This window comes from Vitis vinifera, chromosome 18 (genome assembly GCF_030704535.1).
Source record: "Vitis vinifera cultivar Pinot Noir 40024 chromosome 18, ASM3070453v1".
Lineage (NCBI taxonomy): Eukaryota > Viridiplantae > Streptophyta > Magnoliopsida > Vitales > Vitaceae > Vitis > Vitis vinifera.
The window spans coordinates 14,211,980-14,232,834 of NC_081822.1; the positions used below are offsets into that span (position 1 = coordinate 14,211,980).

Consider the following 20,855-nt stretch of genomic DNA (forward strand, 5'->3'; position numbering starts at 1 on the left):
AATTTTTTTGTTCAGTCCAATAATGCTTGCCCTATATGTCCTTTGGCTAAGCAAAGTCGTTTACCTTTTGGTACTAGTGCTATTTCTTCTACAAAACCTTTTGAGATTATTCATTGTGACATTTGAGGACGTTATCGACACCCTTCTCTGTTTGGTGCCCATTACTTTCTCACTATTGTCGATGATTATACACATTTCACTTGGATATTTTTAATGCGACATAAAGATGAAGCACAATCACTTTTAAAACGTTTCTTCAGCTATGTGTTCACACAATTTGAATTTCGCATTAAAACTTTTCGAAGTGACAATGGTAGAGAATTTACCTCACTTCGTTCCTTTTTTCAAGATAATGGTGTCATTTTTCAGCATTCTTGTGTTTACACGCCTCAACAAAATGGGGTTGTGGAACGCAAACATCATCATATTTTACAAGTAGCCCGAGCTTTGAAATTCCATGCTCAAGTTCCCACTCAATTTTGGGGGGAGTGTGCTCTCACTGTCGTACACATCATCAATCGGTTACCTTCACCAGTATTGTCTTTCAAAACTCCTTTTGAATTGCTTTACTCAAAACCACCTTCTTACTTCCATCTCCGTGTTTTCGGATGTTTAGCCTATGCCACCAATGTTCACACCTCTCACAAATTTGATTATCGTGCCATGCCATCCATCTTCATCGGTTATCCTGTTAGTTAGAAAACATACAAATTATTTGATTTATCAACCAAAAAGGTCTTTACTAGTCGAGATGTCAAATTTCATGAAGATATTTTTCCTTATGTCTCTCTCAAGCCCAACTCTACTCTCCCTTCGTTGACCCATAATTCTGGTCCAATCCCCTTGGTGGCCCACGACATCTCTTCCTCCCTTAACTCTACTTCTCACTCACTTTCCCCTCTTCTTTCCAACCACACAAGCACACCGTCTCCCACCACAGAAAATGACGACTTTTCCTCTCCTTCTCGACCTTCCGAACTCGTTATCGAACCTTCTTCTCAAATTGATCCAAACCTTTCACCACCGCCTTCTACAACTCTAGTATCGCCTTCTCCGGTGCCACCGTTTGCATCCATCTCGTCCGCTCCTCCAGTCGAGACACCCATCTTTTCACCAGAAACACACTCACCCAAACCAGCCACTCTGCTCCATCGCTCCAGCCGCCATATCGCCTCGCCAATCAAGCTCCATGATTATGTTTGCTCCCACGTTTCCTCCAATCAGTCTTCTTCCTTGATTCCAGGTCCAACTAAAGGTACACGATATCCATTGGCCAATTATGTCTCTTATCACAGATATAAGTCTGCATATAGATCTTTTGTTGCTCAACATAGTGCTGTCACAGAACCCAGGTCTTATTCGAAAGCAGCCGCTCATCCTGAGTGGCAGGAGGCAATGCGTTCTGAATTGCAGGCTCTCCAAGCTAATGGCACTTGGTCTCTCACTCCACTTCCGGTCGGCAAGACGTCGATTGGTTGTTGATGGGTGTATAAAATTAAACACCGTTCAAATGGGTCTATTGAGCGTTACAAAGCACGATTGGTAGCGAAAGGCTTTACTCAATTAGAAGTTGTCGATTATCAGGATACCTTTTCCCCCACCGCCAAGATCATATTTGTCTGCTGCTTGCTTGCATTGGTTGCAGCCCGTGGCTGGTCTCTTCATCAAATGGATGTTAACAACGCTTATTCATAGCGACTTACATGAGGAAATATATATGTCTCCGCCGCTAGGGCTTCGGCGACAGGGGGAGGAAAACTTGGTATGTCGCCTTCATAAATCACTCTACGGTCTGAAACAAACTTCTCGCCAGTGGTTCGCCAAGTTCTCAAAAGCTATTCAATCCGCCGATTATTCTTTGTTCACCAGAAAACAAGGCAAGTCCTTTACTGCCCTCTTGATATATGTTGATGATATTCTAATTACTGGAAATGATCCTGTGAGCATTGCTACAACAAAAAAATTTCTGCATAGTCATTTTCATCTCAAAGATCTGGATGATTTAAAATACTTTCTTGGCATTGAGGTTTCTGCTTCTAAAAATGGGATTTTTATTTCCCAATGTAAGTATGCATTAGAGATTATTGAGGATGCAGGATTGTTGGGCGCTGCCCCTATTGATACACCTATGGAACGAGGATTGAAATTTTCTGATAAGAGCGATTTGCTCAAGGATCAAGGTCGTTATAGGAGATTGGTTGGAATGTTAATATATCTAACTGTGTCGAGGCCAGATATCACTTATGCAGTCCATGTGTTAAGTCGATTTATGCATCAACCGAGAAAGGCTCATATGGAAGCAGCGTTCAGAGTTGTACGTTATCTCAAGAATGCACCTGGTCAGGGTCTGTTCTTCTCTTCGAATAATGATTTCAGATTGAGAGCCTACTGTGATTCTGATTGGGCAAGTTGTCCACTTACTAGAAGGTCCACTACAGGCTACTGTGTATTCCTTGGACCTTCACTGATTTCTTGGAGATCAAAGCGACAGAAAACAGTGTCACTCTCTTCAACCGAAGCAGAGTATCGTGCAATGACAGGAGCTTGTTGTGAGTTGACATGGCTTCGGTACCTTTTGAAAGATTTGGGTGTTTTACATCAGGAACCTGTCTTGCTGTATTGTGACAACAAGGCAGCGTTGCACATTGCAGCCAACCCTGTTTTCCATGAGCGTACTAGACACATTGAGATGGATTGTCACTATATTAGGGACAAGATCTAAGATGGTTCCATTATTACAAGACATGTGAGCTCAGCGCACCAACTTGCAGACATTCTGACTAAACCATTGGGAAAGGAGTTTTTTGCTCCTATGATTCGCAAGTTGGGAATGCAGGATATCCACTCTCCAACTTGAGGGGAAGTGTTGGAAAGTCAATCTTCCTAAATCTTCCATATTAAGAATAGATGATTTGTATATGTTAGTTTTCCTATTGTAATTCCTGACTTATAGATGGATAGTCTAGAATATGGTAAGCTGATTCCTGACTTGTAGAAAAAGATCTCAAACCTCCTTGTATAAATACACACTTCAACATCAATAATATTAATTCAGCCAATTCTTCTTCTTTTCATATTACAAATAGAAACACTATCAAATGTAATTTTAAAACATTACAATTTTTATTTTTAATGATAGCAATGAAAATTGATAACTCTTAAAATATTACCGTATTTGTTTTAATACCGAATGGTAATGTTTAATAATTTAAAACATATAAAAATTGTAATTTGCTAAGTAAGAATTATTTTTATTTAAAAAAAATTATATATAATAAAAAATGCGATTCATGATAGGTCAATAATTTTTTTAAGATAGTTCATTTTAAATTTTATTTCTTATAATAAACAAAGAATTTTTTTTCATTGGAAACATTTTTTTTTAGAAAAAGTGAGTTTTGACTTACTAATTTGAAAAAATATAGAAAAAGGAACCTAAACTTTTATAAATTAGTTTTTATCTTCATTCATTTAAAAATATTTTAAAATACATTCCCTTTTGATAATTATTTCTAAAATACACTTTTATTTAATAATATTAAATACAATTATCAAAACATTAATTTATCATTTTAATTTGATAAAATATCCTACAAATAAATATATTATAAATTTTTTATTATATAGTATAAGATACAAATCATTCCAAAAAATTTCTTGAGGATCCTCAAATGATAAATAAAATCTTTGCAATTCCCTAATTAATAATGATTGTATAGCTTGAATTATATAAATTCACTCATTTTTTCATTTTTTTTTAATAAAATTCAATAAAAAAAATTTTAGTTGAGTTCAACAATAAAATAAGAAAATTTTAAAATTAAAACTAAATAACTTAAAAATTAAAAAAAAACTTTAAAATTTAAAAAATAAAATATTAACTCTCAGTGTATTTCCAACACTTTCTAGATATCTTTATTTATTTGGAAAAGTTAAAGTTATATTTTATTTTTATATTTTTTGCTTTAAAGTTTTTTTAATTTTAATTATATTTTAAAATTTTAAAATTTCTTATTCTATTGATCTCAAATTAGTTATTATAGTAAAAAAAAAATTGTTAATTGATGTAATTAACCTATAAATAATAAGGATCATTTTAGAAAATAAGTATCTGGCTTGTAAAAAATATATATATACTTAAAATATTTTTAAATAGATAAAGATAAATCTGATTTATAAAATTTAAGGGTTTTTTTTATATTTTTTAAAATTGGTGAGTCATAATGAAAAGAATTTTTTTTTTTTTATGGATGCTTTTTTGAACATTTCTAAGAAATTAAGAGAGAGTTAAATTTTCTCATTAGCAAAGGAGAATAGAATTGATTTCTTATTCCTATTCTCTATTTCGGTATTGAGAGTTGAATTTTTTAGAGGATCATGGGCTTTTTCCAAGATGATTTCAATACAAATATAAAAATAAATAAAAATAAAAAATTTCATTGATAAGATGCCGTGGATCTTGTATGATTTGAGGCAATACTAGTACTCATGTGAGTGGTCATAGAAGACTTTCCAACACAACTCCCATTTCAGGCTTAAAAAAGGTAATGCAAGGGATGAATATGATTTCCAAATTTCATCCAAAACAGTAGGAGAATGGGAGGCATGTGCCCCCTCTAAAGTACCCTCAAACCCTTCAACATTTAATCCAATTCATGTTTAAGGATCATGCAAAGGTACCATTTCAAGACCCTCTTCCCAAACCGAAAGATTAATTTTTACAAGGCCCTTTTGCTGGTGATTCCCCTATGCCCCTACTATAAGATAACTTAATGCAGAATTCTCAGTTTCCCTTTTTTTTTTTCAGAATTTTTGGAGGCATATTTAAGATGGTTTGGGGGAACAAAACAAAAGGGGTTCCTTAAATTCAACTGGAATCAGAAAATTCCATGGATATTTGGGGATCACTGCATTGAATTCAGTTGTGCAAACATGTGAAAGTCCTGTTTGGCTGTCGGTGGGCCGACTTAAGTCGATTCATATTTATGGCAATGGAGGAAATAAGATGCGACGATAGCGACTGATAGCAGGGTGGCATGTGATCCTGGCTCTCTCATTCTCTATTCAACATTCAATGGCCTGTCCTCCCATTCAAGCTCTGGCATTTATGGCTGACTAACCAATTAACCGGCCATATCCTCTGATGCAGTTGACAAGAAGTCCAACATCCTAGACTCGCAATGATTAGATTAGCATCCTAAAATTAAACCTTAGGATTAGGTCAGTAATGATCGCTGTATCCGCTAGAGAGTTCGATGGGCTAGATTGTTTCATTAATTAACACCACTTTCACCAGAAAGATTGAAGAGTTTGAAGAAGAACTGCTTACAACCCAACATATTTTGTTCACTTGTTATAACTTTTGAGTTTTTCATCTTAATGTCTGCGAAATCAGAGACATTCTTACCCAGAAAGAAATCAATGTAAAACTACTCAATGCAATTTTTTTTTTCTTGTGTAGAAGTGCCAAATAATTGAATTGAGGCTGTTGATGAACAGAGCGTAAATTAAGTTTTTCTTCAAGAGGATTAAGCCTCAAAAGGGGGACCAAATCCAAGACCGAAGCTTCCTCTGAAGATGGGCCAACATGTCTGGGACAACCCATTTAATATCACTGAAAACAGAGACATGTTGAAGTTAAAGATGGTCAATGGAGTTAATGAGATAAATTGAATTTATTGCTAGGGAGGTTTTCTGTATTTTCACACTAAAGGTAGAAGTACAAGGAAACATGTAACGGACAAAACAGAAAGGCTGTAAGAGACTTGATCTTATGGGGGGTCTTAGAAGCCAGTCAGGGCATGGACGGTAGGATGGGTACTTCAACAGTTCAACAGAACTTTTTTTGTTCTTTTTGTAAGTAATTGGGAAAGACCCAGCAGACCTTAATTAATCCCTGTTCGACTGGGGGAGTTCTCTTGCTATAACGACCGGAGATTGTTGCCAGAAGATGGTTTAGACCCATCAAAATCAAGCCTTCATGTGTTCTTTTGCTGAGAGTAGATAAGGAAGACATCCATCATCCATGGAAGCAGTCTCATAGTATGATCTACAAGGACTAATGTTGCAAGAGGAAATAATATATATTTTAGGTTTTCTCTTTTCCTAATATTTTCGCAGCTACCAAACAGAGCTCTAATTTAAAACCAGGTTCACTTTCTTGAACACTATTGACTTAGACCAAAAACTGCCCCTGAAAAAGAAAACAGGGCTCCATTTTTTTTCAAATGGACATTCTTGGAAGGGATGAGATATGGTTTGTGGGAAGAAAGACTTTGCCTTAAGGCTCCACCAATTGTAATGAGACTGGCCCACTAAATGTGCACCCCATGTTTCAACCCTCTTGATTCAATTCAAATTAATGGCAATTGCCCTCGTTTCACCACATTTGTTCCTTGAAATGAGGGATGGCAATTTGTGTTGATAGCGGCGTTGGTATCATGTCAAAGCATAAATATTCTATTACATAAATCAACTCTAAATATTCTATTAAATATATCAACTCCAACCCACCCACCACAAATAATATTACTTAATCATTAAATATATACCATGATGTGCAAGTTGTTTTTATAATCAAATTTTTCTATTTAATAATTAGATTAAGGTACATATAATTAATATCTCAACAAAATACATATATATATATATAATCAAATTGATGTTATACAAATTAATCCTAAAACCATTCATATGCAAATGATTATGTTAAATTCAAACTCGCAAAAACAAGCTCATCGAATTGTATCAAATTCTATCACCCCTACTTGAAATGAATTGTTTTCAAATAAAATCAATGACAATTCCCCTCATTTGATTAGGATTTTAACTAAAAATGATTTGTATCATCATTCCACTGAATAAGAGACTATCACTAAATTTACAGATTTCAGTCACATCAAGCTGACGAGAGCCCAAATATAAAAAATACACAACCAAAATCTAACATTAAATTTTCTCTGTTGATTTCCCTTTTCCTTTTCCTAAATTTTTTTCTTCTTCCTACACGATTCTTCAAGTCATTCACCATTGTGCAATAAGGACACTGTCTTGTCTTAGAACCAGACGCTTTTGCCAAGTGCAAGTGCAACCTGGATAAACAGCTAGCCCCTGGGTCATAATTTCAGCAAGGATTCATTCGAACTACCACCACAAGGGACCTATTACTGGTGGTGGTGATGGCGGCATCAGTTGAGATGAAGAAGAGCTTACGCTCCAAAGACCATCACTGGTGCTCCGTCTTGAGGATCATGGATACCGAATTTCATATGCACAGAGACAGCCAGGTAGCAGGGAAATAAATTGTGATGGGAAAAAGCAATGGACAAAAAATTTCCTGCTAATAGCTCACAATTGGTGATTTTATATACACTACAATACAACAGGTAAGTAAAAAGGGCAGATACCCAAAATATGAAATCGGCCAAAGAAATAAATTTAAAAAAAAAAAGAAGAAAAAATAAAAAGTGGGGAAAGGGTAAAAATGGATGGACGTGTTTGCTCCCTTCCACAACATTTATCCCACCATTAGAATCTCTGATACAAAATGTGTCAAATGGAGAACTTCCATCCCCCAATGTCTCTAAAGTCGGGAAGATGGTGAGGTGCCTCCCTCTGATCTACGGGCAGCCTGGCCAGAAACTGATGACTTGTCCGACCCACGAACATTGTATCTCTCATACACCTTTTCACGATTTTCTGACCACCAATTCTCGGCTTGATGTTCTCCAAATCTTCTTCGGCTGCATTTGCATTTACACTTTCAGATTGCAATGGTAAAATACAGTATTAGATGCCATTCTTTTCTCTAGGTTTAAAAAGTTCTGGTCCTCACTAAAGAGGGTTGCCAGCGGCAAAAATTCTCATGATTACATGGCTCTGGACCAGCTGTCATGAAGACCTTTCACAGCACTTGATACCATTGGTATTAATATGGTTGATCAGAAGATCCTAATTTTTGATGAGGTGCTAATTGCAAATGAGGCCATTGACTCTTTGTTAAAGAATAATGTCAGTGTGTTGTTTAAGTTAGATATTGAAAAGGCATACGACCATGTCAATTCGACCTTCTTGTTGTCCATTCTTAAAAGGATGAATTTTGGTTGGAGGTGGGTAGGATGGATTAAATGGTGCATTTCGCTTGCAAGGTTTTCAGTGATCGTTAATGGTACTCCTACAGGTTTCTTTCAAAGCTCTAGAGGCTTGCAACAAGGGGAACCTTTGCCTCCTTATTTATTTGTTGTGGCTATAAAGGCTTTGAGTTGCCTTCTTAGAAGAGCCACAGATGGTGGCTATATTTTGAGGGTAAAGGTGAAGGGAAGAGATGACGAAGGGGAAGAGGTGTCTCATTTGTTGTTTACAGATGATACTCTTGTTTTTGTAAGGCTTCCCAAGATCAAATGGTTCATTTATGCTAATTACTCATGTGGTTTGAAGCTTGTTCGGGTCTGAAAGTGAACTTGGAGAAAAGTGAGTTGATTCCTACTGGTAGAGTGGAACGAGTTGAGGAGTTGGTTTCAAAGCTAGGGTGCAAAGAAGGCAAACTTCCTTCTACCTATCTAGGGTTGCCTCTGGATGCTCCGTTCAGATCAGTGACAGTTTGGGATAGGGTGAAAGAGAGGTTCCATAAAAGACTCAATTCATCTCTAAAGGCGGGAGGCTTACACTAATCAAAAGCACTTTATCGACCCTTCCCTTTTATTTTTTGTCTTTATTCTTTATTCCGAGGACAATCAAATTGAGATTAGAGAAAATTCAGAGGGAGTTCCTTTGTGGAGGTGGAAGATTGGAGAAAAAGTTCCATCCTGTGAAGTGGTCCACAATGTGTTTAGGGAAGAGCACGCCAAGGTGGGGGGTGGGAGGTGGTGTTGCGTGTTAGGGATTAGGCATCTTTATCAAATAAGGTGTTTTTGTGCAAATGGAATTGGAGGAAGGAACAGAACACTTTCTTGTGTAGTCTTTCTTTTGTGATGGGTAATGGGAGAGTGAAGTTTTGGATGGATAAGTGGTATCGGGATGAACCATGGTGTGTTTTTTTCCCTTCTTTGTATGCTATAGCTATTTCAAAAGAGGAATGGGTGGAGGATCTTTAGGTTTAGACAGGGAAGAGAGATCGTTGGAACCCTTGTCTTTCAATACCTTTGAATGATTAGGAAGTAGCTGAAGAGGATATATTTTTAGGTTCCAAGAAAAGGCAATTGATAGTGTGGGGGAAGACATGATGGTGTGGATCAATTTGTACAGTAATCAGTTCTCTGTTAAGTATTTATATGTCCCTTTGGAACCAAGGAGTATGGTTTCTTTTCCAAAGTAGGTAGTTTGGAATTGATGGGTCCCCTCTAAAGTTAACTTTTTTGCGTGAGAGGCTTCTTAGGGCAAAGTTTTGACTTTAGATCAGCTTCAAAAAAGAGGTTAGTCTTTGGTCAATAGGCATTTTCTTTGCAAAGAACAGAAAGAATCCATAGATCATATCCTCCTTCATTGTTCACTGGTTAGGATCCTTTGACAGTTGTTGTTTGATCTTTTTGGTGTCCATTGGATGCAAGCTACTATCGTTAAAGAGGCTCTTTTAGGCTAGCATGATTCATTTGAGGGCAAAAAACGTAAAAAGGTTTGGAGAGCGGCTCCATTATGTATCTTTTGGACGGTGTAGAAAGAAAGGAATCTCCCATCATTTGATAACAAGGAGCATTCAGCCCTTTTTTTAAGATGTTCTTCCTTATTTACTTGGGTAAAGCGGTATATAGAGACATTCTATGTCTTTACTTGATTTTGTTGAGTGATCAGGTTTTTGTTACGTGAGGGTGTTATTATTGGGGTTCTTTCTTGTTTTTAGTGCTATTTGGCGCTCTTCATATACGTCTCGTGTACTTTGGTGCGTTCTAGTGGCACTTTTTATTTTTTAATAAGAGTGGTTTTATCTATCAAAAAAAAAAAAATCCTAATTTTTTTCCTAGACTACATCTTATTGCTGATCTGCTAATCTACTTGGACCATCTATATATATTATACACTCACACAGAGGGACGGGAGAGAGAGAGTCAAAAGGTAATTTAGTCAAGTACCTGAAGCGCACTCTTTTGAGATCTCTAGTCCCATCACGAAGGGCCACAAGGGTTATATATACACCGGGCTCATACTGTTCAATCCACTCAGCTTCAACTTGACTGTTGTCACTCAAAGTTGAATTCCTAGATTTTGTACCACCTTCACCATCTTGGAGAGGCCCAGAATCCTTGCAACCGACAGCTTCAGAGACACTACTGCTACTTGTCCGAACCCCTCCACCACCATTTGGCATTCCAATATCTGGATTTTCATCCCTCACATTGGAGGTCAGAAGTCCCAGATTCTGTTGGTATGGATTTGCTTCATTGGTTCCAAGTGGATCCCTCATCAATTGAGTAGAACCCTGAGTTCCATTTATTACAGCAGAGTAGGTTCCCGTGGGAGAAGCCAAGCAAGAGCCATTAATTGAATCTGATCTTGAATGGCGCTCTCCATTTGAATCAGGATAGTGAATGCCATTTGGCTCCAAACCGTTCAGTAAGTAAGCTGGCCTCATGCATTCAGCATCATAAACCCCAGGTGGCAGTCTCTCAGCCATATCTTTGAGCTGGAACAGTAATGAAGGATTAATCAATAGAACATCAGTGAAACAAATTTTTTTCATCAAGTATTGCATGAAAGAATGAATGAACAGGTAATTAGCACATGAAATTGGAAAATGAAACCTTAAAAAAAACCCACAATTTTAACAAAAAATATGGATAATGGTGCTAATAGAACAAGACATGTAACTTGCACCAAATTTTCCAACTGCTAAACACACACACACCGAATTCCATACATGAAGACAACAGGGCAGCCACATAATTGGAAAACGAAATTTTAAAATGAAACCTCACAAAAAAACCCACAATTTTAACAAAAAATACAGATAATGGTGTTAGTAGAACAAGACATCTAACTTGCACCAAATTTTCCAACTGCTAACACACACACATCAAATTCCATACATGACAACAGGGCAGCCACATAATTGATATATAACTACTTAAACAACTTGTCATACAAAACTGGACCTCAAGAGATCTAGGGCAATATAGAATCCAGAAAATAACCTGTGCAGTAAGCGATTTTATAACTTCTTTTGCAGCTTTAGATTTAGCAGATTCCTCAGTAGCCACTACCATAGCTTCTTGAACTTTCTTTGCTGATTTCTGAAGCTCCAATTCTTGAAGTTCACATCGCTCTCTCAGACTCTCAACCTAACCAGTTTCATGATCATCAAAATGAGTTCTGATTGAGATTATTAGATCTAAGTATAAATTAAAAATGATAAATTCAAGCTGGCATACCTGTCCACGTAACTTAAGCACTTCTTGATTTAAAAGTTCATTCGTTTTCTTCAAACTATCAGCAATGCTTTTGGAGAAGGAAAGTCCAGAAGTTGTAGGAACAGGTGTAGCAGAGCGTGGAGGACTAGGTTTCCTAGAAAAAGGTGACACAGACCTAGAACTAACTCCAGATGGTGTAAGAATTGGTCTCGGAACTGTTCGTCGGAGATCAACAGCACTGAACAAAACAACGTCTTTTAGCTGTAACAAAGGTGCCTGAGAAGGTCGAACTAGGGAGAAAGTATCAGCCTTCTTTCCTTGTTTGGCAGCTTTGCTATCTAACTGCTTAATCAAATCTAGATTAGAAGGCATTGCAGATTTGGACAGTCTTATTTCAGCCTTGTCTAACCTATCCTTGTTTTCACCTGAAAGGCGGGGAACAGTAGTCCTCCTGTTATTAGCTGCTGCTTCCAACACCTTGTTCAGTTTGGTATAACAGGAATCACACACACGGTATGGCTTGCCTGGATTAGGAGCCAATGCAGCTCGTAATGCTTTTCTGGAACTGCATGAATGACAGTGCACAAGTCCACAATTGTAGCAATTGTGCCTCTTTCGAGTAAACCCAAACGCCTGTCTACAGGTTGAGCATTGAGACTGCTCAGCACCAGACACCCATTTATGAAGACATATAGCTGCTGTGTAGTTTGAACCACAAGCAATATATTTGACATGTCTATCCTTCAAAGTTTCAACCAGAGTTGGTGTTTTTCTATCTTCAATATCTCCATGGCCCAACCTCCCATTAGCCCCCTTTCCCCATGTATAAACCTCATTCCTAGATGTTAATACTGCTACATGGTACGCACCACAGGCAATCTCTTCAACACATTCCCCAAGAAGCTTATCTTCTACAAAGCAAGGTAGCTTTCCATCAGATTGGGGGTTCCCAAGTTGGCCATAGACAGTACTTCCCATGGTACAAACTTGTCCTGACGTGGTCAACCCAACAGTTAAACTATGCCCACAAGCAACTTTTTGAAAATTGTACTCAATAAGTGCTGGCACGCATGTGGGTTTAAGCCTGGGTTCCTTGTCTCCATGTCCAAGACGGTTTTTATCTCCATCACCCCAAGTAAATAATTTTCCTGATGAAACACTTGCACTAGACTGTGTTACAATAACCTCAACCACAGCAGCAGTGTGCCAAACCCCACATGCAACAGCAATTGTTCTCAATCCAGATAAAGATTCTACTTCTCTTGGATATGCAACATTGTCCTTGTCACCATGGCCCAATACACCAAATGTCCCATCACCAAATGTAAAGAGCTGTCTTGTTGTTGTCACTAAAGCTGTGTGCCATGGACCACAAGTTACTGAAGCAACTTGAAGTCCCTCAAGAGGACCTGAAATTCTCTTGGGTATCCAGTGACTAACATCAGTACCATGACCAAGTAGTCCAGCATTATGCGTGCCATCTCCCCATGTAAAGAGTTCGCCAGCCATCGTAACAGCACAAGTGTGGAACTCTCCACAGGCAACAAAATCAACACTAGTAAAAGCTAAAGATTCAACTAGACGAGGTTGAATGACATCTCTCCCAACGCCATGGCCGAGCCTTCCTCCAGATTCTTCACCCCATGTAAAAATTTCACCTTGCCTTGTAACTAGGGCAGCATGCCTGACACCACAGGCTATATGATGTACATCCAAAACAACATTGGACTCCAATGGCTTGGGAAGGAGCAAATCTGCCCTGGTGGTCAAATAATTAGCATTTTTATCAGCCCCAACCTTGACCAAATTATCGCATATAACCTCACCCCATATATATACATCTCCTAAAGCATCACAATCATCTGGGGCCGAACCATGACTGGAAGTGCTGGGAGCACTAGAAACACTTACTCGAAAAGCATCTGAACCAGATCCTTTTGTTTGCATATTTGTGTGGTCTAATGCTACATGTGACCTTTCAGGAGGCACAGAATTTTCAGGCCGATAGCTATTGGGAGAAGTATTTGAGTTGAAACCGACAGAAACTTCTGGAGAGCTAATGTCTCGTGTAGCACTGACTGAACTGTCACTTGGACTATTCGAAGTCAAGTCTTTGCTGTCCTGAAATTGATTTACCACAAATTAAAATCTCAGGCATGATAATGAGATTACTATGTAACAAAAAATAATTATCAGGACAAATATCCCATGCACCTTTAATTCAGAAACTACATACTTAAAAAAGTTTGTGCCTCATAGCCTCAAAAAACAAAAGAAAAAAAAAAAAGAGAGAGAGAAAGAAAGAAAGAGAGAAAGAGCTTCTATTTACCGTACAAAGGCTCATTCTATGACTTTAATAAGTGAATCAGACTTTTAACAAATTCTGTCCCCATAAACTAGAAAAATTCTAGCAACAATAACTATTCTAAACAGATACGAGTTAGTAACCTACAATTACGAAAACTGATTGGCACCACTCATCCTTTTCATCTTTAGTGTGTGTTCAGGCCCATGATTTCAGTATTCCACCATGTAGGTACTTGATAGGGTACAAAGATGATCTACTTTACATTTTGAAAGGTGATCTAATTTATATTTCTCATAAGTATCAACTCACTGACCCAATTGCAGCATGCACATACACGATAGCATGGAAAAACTGCACAAACCAGCAGCACATAACAGGTATTGGAAGGCTTCAGTAATTTCAAAAATCAAGGAAATGTAAGATCTGGACTAGTACAATATTACTCTTCCACAACTTCAGATACAGGAATAAGAAGACCAAGTTTATCATTAGAAAACACACAGTTTTCCTAGAATATATAAGTTGGTTTTGATATTCCTAAAAGTTGAAATGCTGGAGTGCAATTCCCAAAAATAACTACCTAGAGTAACCAAGATTATTAAGTTATCATTCAAAATGCAATGAATCAAAGTATACTCAAGTCTGTAGGAGATGGTACATGGCAAGAAACAGGTAATAAAAATTAACCACAGGAAGTTTCTAGGTAGGTAGAGTTACATCAAAGTAGAGGCCTCCATCACTCCATCCATCAATTTTGGAGCGCCCACCTTGACCAGAGGAAATCAAAGCTTTGAGCCCAGCAATCCACACTTCTGCCTCAACTTTGTCCTTGCAAATCTAAAAACAACACATTAAATCTTAAGTATTCATGCAGCAAAAAGAAAATAACGAATAGACTAATCAAATAACCATGGATGGAAATCCAAAATTTCACCACCAACCAGATCAAGAGATCGCTTTCCGTTGTTGTATATAAGAGAAAATGACAAATAATCCTTCTCAGGACGTAGATATCGTTGGAAAACAGCCTGCAGTATAATTATTACAAAAAAAAGAAAAAAGAAAAATAAAATAAAATAAATAAAGATTTAGTTGGAAGATATATGTGAAAGAACTGTTTGTTTAATCAAATACAAGGAGGGTAGATTATCTTGGTAAAACATTAGAATCATAAAGTAGGAATCTCACAGTTCTTTGTCCAGGAATAATTCTAGAGACAGAAGCTAACTTCAAAATTCTTTCACCACTACTTGAAATCCAGATCAGAGATGATTCATCCTGTGATTTTTAAACAAAGAATTGGTAAGTAGATATGGAAGAAATTCAAACATGGAGAGGCAAAGATATGGACTAATAAACCATATATCAGATAGTAAAAAAGCCAACAAAGTAAAATCTTATAGCAAGCCATGCATAGGTAGAATAATTTTCTCAAAGGTAACTTTCCTTTTGCATTTCATGGAACCAAGCTTGGAGCTCTCCATTCCCACCCCAATCCTTTGCCACCTGAGCAAAGTCTCAGGCAATATGGTAGAATTTTTGGAACTCCTTATTTAATGTTCCAATATTTATCAACAACCAAAAACTAACACAGCCTGTCAAGCCAATTATTGGAGAGGAGGATATAAACTAACTAGGAGGCGGATACATTGGCAAAGAGGGGTCCTAGATCCCTTGTCAGTCTTGTAGGGAATTGAATTCCTAAGGCTCCTGAGTGGGAATGCATTTTTTTTATGTAGTGTGGGCCTTGTTTGTTTCTAAGGTTTTATCTTATGCGCACCCTTGTATGTTTATGATTTGCATATAATATTCTTTGTTATCTATTTTTAAGAAAAGAATGCAGAAAGAAAGAATAATGTCTAACAGAAGAAGCACTTGTATATTTGTTTTCAGAACCACTCACTATTTCCCATCCTAACTGAATAAGAATTGCAATAGACAGGAAGCTCAGAAAAATTTTACCAACTTAAAAATCTGCCAGACTATTTAAATGGCAAGGAAAATGCATGTGCAATCAGCCACAGATGCAATTATGCGACTAACATGGAAGAGCTGAACAGAATCAATCTTACCAACCACAGACGGTAGGAATAAGACTCTACCCTGATACTTGCAAACAAGCACAGAATCACTAATAAAACAAAAATACATACTACTAAGTGAGGGAGATCTTATATTTATCATAGAATTGTTAGCTGCGGAGTTGTAAGTCAACAAATGAAATTAACAAAATACTGCCAATCAAAAAAATAAAATAACGTTACCAAAATGTGCAATGTTGGTGTCCAAGTTAGTCAAAAGGCTGACTCATGCTTTGAGAATTGTTTTGTAATTTATTATACACAAAATTTGACCTTCCAATCATCTTAACAGTGAAGATGATGGATAGGAAACCAGTGGATTCTGCCTTCCAATATGAAACCTAGGATTGCTCTCTATATTTTTATCTATGTCATACTTGTATAATTTTAATATATTTTGAAGATACTTAGCAACTAATAGCACTCATAAAGTTATAATCTGAGTTTTCTAATGTTTAGATGTCATTCAAAGTTCAATTAGTTTCAAATTGTTTACTAATTTAAATGCTGGCCCATTCCTATATGAATTGTAACTGAGTTCATTGCAATCTGATTTTAAATGGAAGTTGTCAACTTGTCATTATGCGGAAAAAGGTTTGACCCGCTAAAGGGTATTTCCATGGGATCTAAAAATGGATTCACTTTAGGTGTTTAGAAGGCTGATTTCAGTTACATTACGTCTTGAGAAGTTGAAGTAGAAATACCATTTCTTTTTTCCAAGAGAAAAGCATGCCTTCACTGTTTTAGACACTGTAATTTGTTTTCCTTGAGTTATTCTAACTACAATAGTTTAAACTACTTGTTTATTGATTGGTCTTGACTCCCTATCAGACCATAGAATCTCAGATGAAGCCTAATTTTGCCCTCTAAAAACAAATAAGTAAATGGGAATCCTAATTTAATCATTAAGAGAAAAGCCCAATGCTTTGTGTCAGTCATCCAACAGATCACATTATAATCTCAGTGACAAATTTTGCAATACGGAAAAAAGAAATCATTTCACATACAAGATGCTACTGATAGACCTGCTGTTATCAGGGAGAAGAAACAGTTTAAACTCATAATTGTTTCAGCATCCCTCCGAATTTAAGCATACCTTAATTTAAAAAATTATCTACTCCAAACAGCAAGTGTAGCACTATGATCTGACAGCACTAAAATATTTAAGCATCTAACTTACATTGGAAAGTCTAAAAGGACAAAATTTGGGCTTCCCTTTACGACCATATTTAAGCAGTTGAGCACCCTTCTTAAGAGCAATTAATGCCTGCAAAAGGTAAAGATCATTTGCAACCATGAGAAACCAACCACTGGCACAAAAAGATTACAAATGAAAAATACCAGGACAAGAACACAGATAGTATCATTAGGTTGTAATAATGTTGCAACAGATATGCAAAAGCAAATGCTAAATTGCTGCATAAATCACCAGAGTTTGTGGGGAAACATAACTGTGCATTTTGTTATGCCATAGGGAGACCCTCAATTGACACATATAGGTAGTTGACAATTGACTTACTGCAATCCAGTGGCAAACTAAGGTTTTTTACATGGCATTTAGGAAATCCTAGTTGTAAATTATGAGAGGAAGACGTTCTGTTCCCATTATTGTTACAGATGGGATGCAAAAAACAATGATAAGAAGGCAGAGAACACAAAACAGGAGACTGTTGAAGGTAGGATGCCACTGTATCATTTTAGGTTTCATAGGATAATGAAACCGTGTTCATTATTTCAAGATTGCAGATAGACACATTTTATGCCTATTGTTCTGCTAATAAGGATGGGAGATGCCACAAACAAATTCTAAATGTCAACTATGATAAAAGACACGCCCAACTTCCCTAAAGTAGGTTCTCAAAGTTGATTCCATAACTTACAGTTCAAGAGGATTAAATGGACTAGGCATTATAATGATTTTGAACCCTTCTTTATTTTTTGATAGGTAATAATGATTTTGAACCCTTAGACCTATAGCAGAGAGCTCCGTCAGCATTGCAACCCATACTAACATAAATAACAGGTTGTTAATGTGTTATGTAATTGTAGTAAATTTCATGTGACAGATTTGAGCACCTTATACTGGTCATAACTTCAAAACTGCCAGCACAAAAATTATAATTTTCCAAAATACATGATTTCCATTTTTAGAATCTTGATATACATGTGTCACCATCCAAATCCATCTAAATGTTTTCATGTGTGCAAAAGTAATAAATACATCATAAAAGTTTGGTATACAATTCAAAAAATGGATCAAGAATGAATTGATGTGTGCAATGTCATTGAATTTGTTAATTAACCGTGACAATTTTCATGAAAAAATATTATTCAAAAAGTGCACCATGGGATATATCCCCTTTCAGCACAAATCATTGATAATCATTAATCGTGCAATGAGTGGCATATTTGAGAGGCATTTCATCGTGGGTCATTGCAGATCCCCCTATCCCATTCTTTCCATCACAAAACCAAATTTCTTCAAATACGATCCTCTGTTTTCCAAACTTCCACGGATTCAAGTGGAAACCCTCAACAAAACACATCTACCTATACTATCTACAAGCCAAAACATCTTTTGATCCAGCCTTCTCAAATTCCTCAGTATATACCCTGCCTTGAAAGGTTCCCCCAGTTGAACTGGTAGAAAAATGTCGAACTCCTCCAAGACCAATCCTAATAAAACATCACCACAGCCTATTCTTTCAAATGTCACAAATTTCAACCATACCACCAGTTGATATTCCATGAAAAGACCACAAAACTCAAAACTCCACCGGCCCATCCCCATTTCCTCAACAAATGCATCAAATTTCTAAATTCAACAAGGAAATGGTCACTTGTCGCCATCCTCCATATATCTTACTTCTGAAGATTCTAAAGAAATTGAAATTGAATGAAGCGAACATATCCACCAAAAATCATCCAGAAAAAAAAAAAAAGAAAGAAAACACGATTTCACTCCAAATTTCAAAAGGAAAAAAATATAGAAAGAAAAGCAAATCAGGAAAAAAAAAATTACCTGCTCGACGTCACGCTCTGCATTACCGTAGCTAACAAGATCTGCCATTCCATGTGAAAGATTCGCCGAAACACCACCACCCTCTGCCACCGCGTTCAGGTGCTCCGGTCATCATAAGCTTCCACCACGACGACGACTCTCTCGTCCGTACACTACCATCAACGTCTACTCTCCACCAATATTCCACCCCCAAAACGACGCCGTTAAACCCTAGATCTGCAACTCTCCCCAGTCCTCAACCACAAGAAACCTAAACCCTACCAACTCCACCGAAATCGAAACTCCCTGCAAACTACGTTCACAGTTCGTGACGATTCGTGGACTGGCCGTGGACTCACAACAATGCTTCGGAGTTGACGAAACCGCCCTCCCGGAGAAAAGAAACAAAGATTCAGAGATAAAGGGGTCCCCGGAGAGAAAGGCCGGCGGAAGCGGACGAAGAGCGGCGACGAAACGGAGGAACCGGAGGGGAAGAGGAGAGAGAAAATCAGAGGAAGCAAAGAGAATCGGATTTAAGTCCGGAGTCGAGTCCGCGTAAGTACGAGTCAAAAGATGGGAAAAAAAGCATGAAATCGTCTGAGAACGAAAAGAAATATGAGATGACATTTCCAATAAGGTAAAAACATTACAATATTCACCATTTCTCCTAATTCTACTTTCCTCCCATCTACTTTTACATAATTTCTGTTACCGCTTTTGATATCTTTGAAATTACATCTACTTCCTCATGTTATCTTCTATGCCCGTCTCGTATTCATGAATTCATTATTTAAAAGGAAAGTACTATAAATTTCGATTTCACAAGAATGCTAGTTTTTTTATAAAAAATAAAATTATCATCAAACAATTAATTATTAAAAAATAAAAAAAAATAATAATTGCTATTAACATTGATTTCTCTTTACATTTTCCTTCATTTATTGGTACATGGAATATCAAATATTCAAAAATTAATGTATATATAACTATTAATTATAAATATGAATACAAATTTATTGTAAAAATTAAAATTTTCCATCACATGATATTATGTTCTATAAATCCTAGCCTAAAGAAACGGTAAAATTTAAAAGTTGTCCCGCATTAGGTAGAAGTCATATGCTAAATACTTTTCCAACAAAATTAATTTTGAAATTCCTTTCCTGCGGAAATCACGTGTTAGATTGGAGACGAAAAGTCACGTGAAAATTTAAAAGTCGTATTTGGAATGTCTTTGTAAATTTTTAAAATTTTGAAAAAAACCAAAGACAAAGTTTAATTATTTTTTCAATATTAAAATTCTAGAAGTTGCACCAACGTTCGGGGGACATGGGGGCAAGTTCGTAAATTGGACAACAAGGACGGTGTTGGTGCTGTGGCTAAGGGAAGATGACAAAATGACGGAACTGACCCTGTACGAGATTGACGTGGCGGCTAAATAAAGGCTGAGTTGTACTTTTATCATTGCTCAAGAGAGTACGGTTGGTGAGTGACTGGCGGATTTGCAGCGGGGGCGTCTGGGAGGAGAGATCGGGTACTTCTCGGGAGTACGTGCGCCAGAGATTTTAAGCCGTTAACTTCGGCGGATGATTCCAGATTTGGGAGTCAATCGAGGAGATTATTGTAGGAAAATCATATCTTGCCAAATCATCATTGGAAAAATAGTTTGAATACTAAAAGTTCTTCTGACTTTTAGGGTCTTATGAATCTTGCAGGAAATTGGTTGGATTGGAAAATGAAATCAAGGTTTTAGTTCAATTAAGTGTTTGGTTTGTAAGTATCTAATAATATTGTATTTGGTTTGTAGAATGAATAAAAATGAAAGGTAAAATATATCATATTTTAATATTTTTCTTAAAATAAAAATAATAATGTGATGATAATATTGGTAATTAAATTATTAAAAATAATAAATAAAAAAAATTATGTTATAGTGTTAAAGTTGTAAAAATCTTTTGTATATACTAATTATTATATTAAATTACTTTCTTTTTCAAACTAAAAAATTTATTTTTTTAATAAATTTTTAAAGTTGATTAGAAATTATTTTTTATATTAATTATGTTAATAAAGGAAGAGATCAAGGTTGTTGCTTATACAATTTCATTTTGGGTCAGCCTAAATCT

General features: G+C 36.6%; 1 protein-coding gene across 1 annotated transcript; it reads right to left on the reverse strand.

The window, feature by feature from the left end:
* Nucleotides 1-7,321: 7,321 nt before the first annotated feature.
* Nucleotides 7,322-19,346, reverse strand: LOC100246114 (PH, RCC1 and FYVE domains-containing protein 1). The gene is made up of 9 exons (XM_002264057.5): nt 18,751-19,346; nt 16,909-16,995; nt 14,836-14,925; nt 14,589-14,675; nt 14,365-14,484; nt 11,361-13,460; nt 11,124-11,270; nt 10,065-10,615; nt 7,322-7,742 (listed from the first exon to the last, which is right to left on the reverse strand). Exons 1-9 carry the CDS (start codon nt 18,796-18,798, stop codon nt 7,583-7,585), a joined length of 3,390 nt encoding a protein of 1,129 aa, XP_002264093.1. The 5' UTR covers nt 18,799-19,346; the 3' UTR covers nt 7,322-7,582.
* Nucleotides 19,347-20,855: the final 1,509 nt, after the last annotated feature.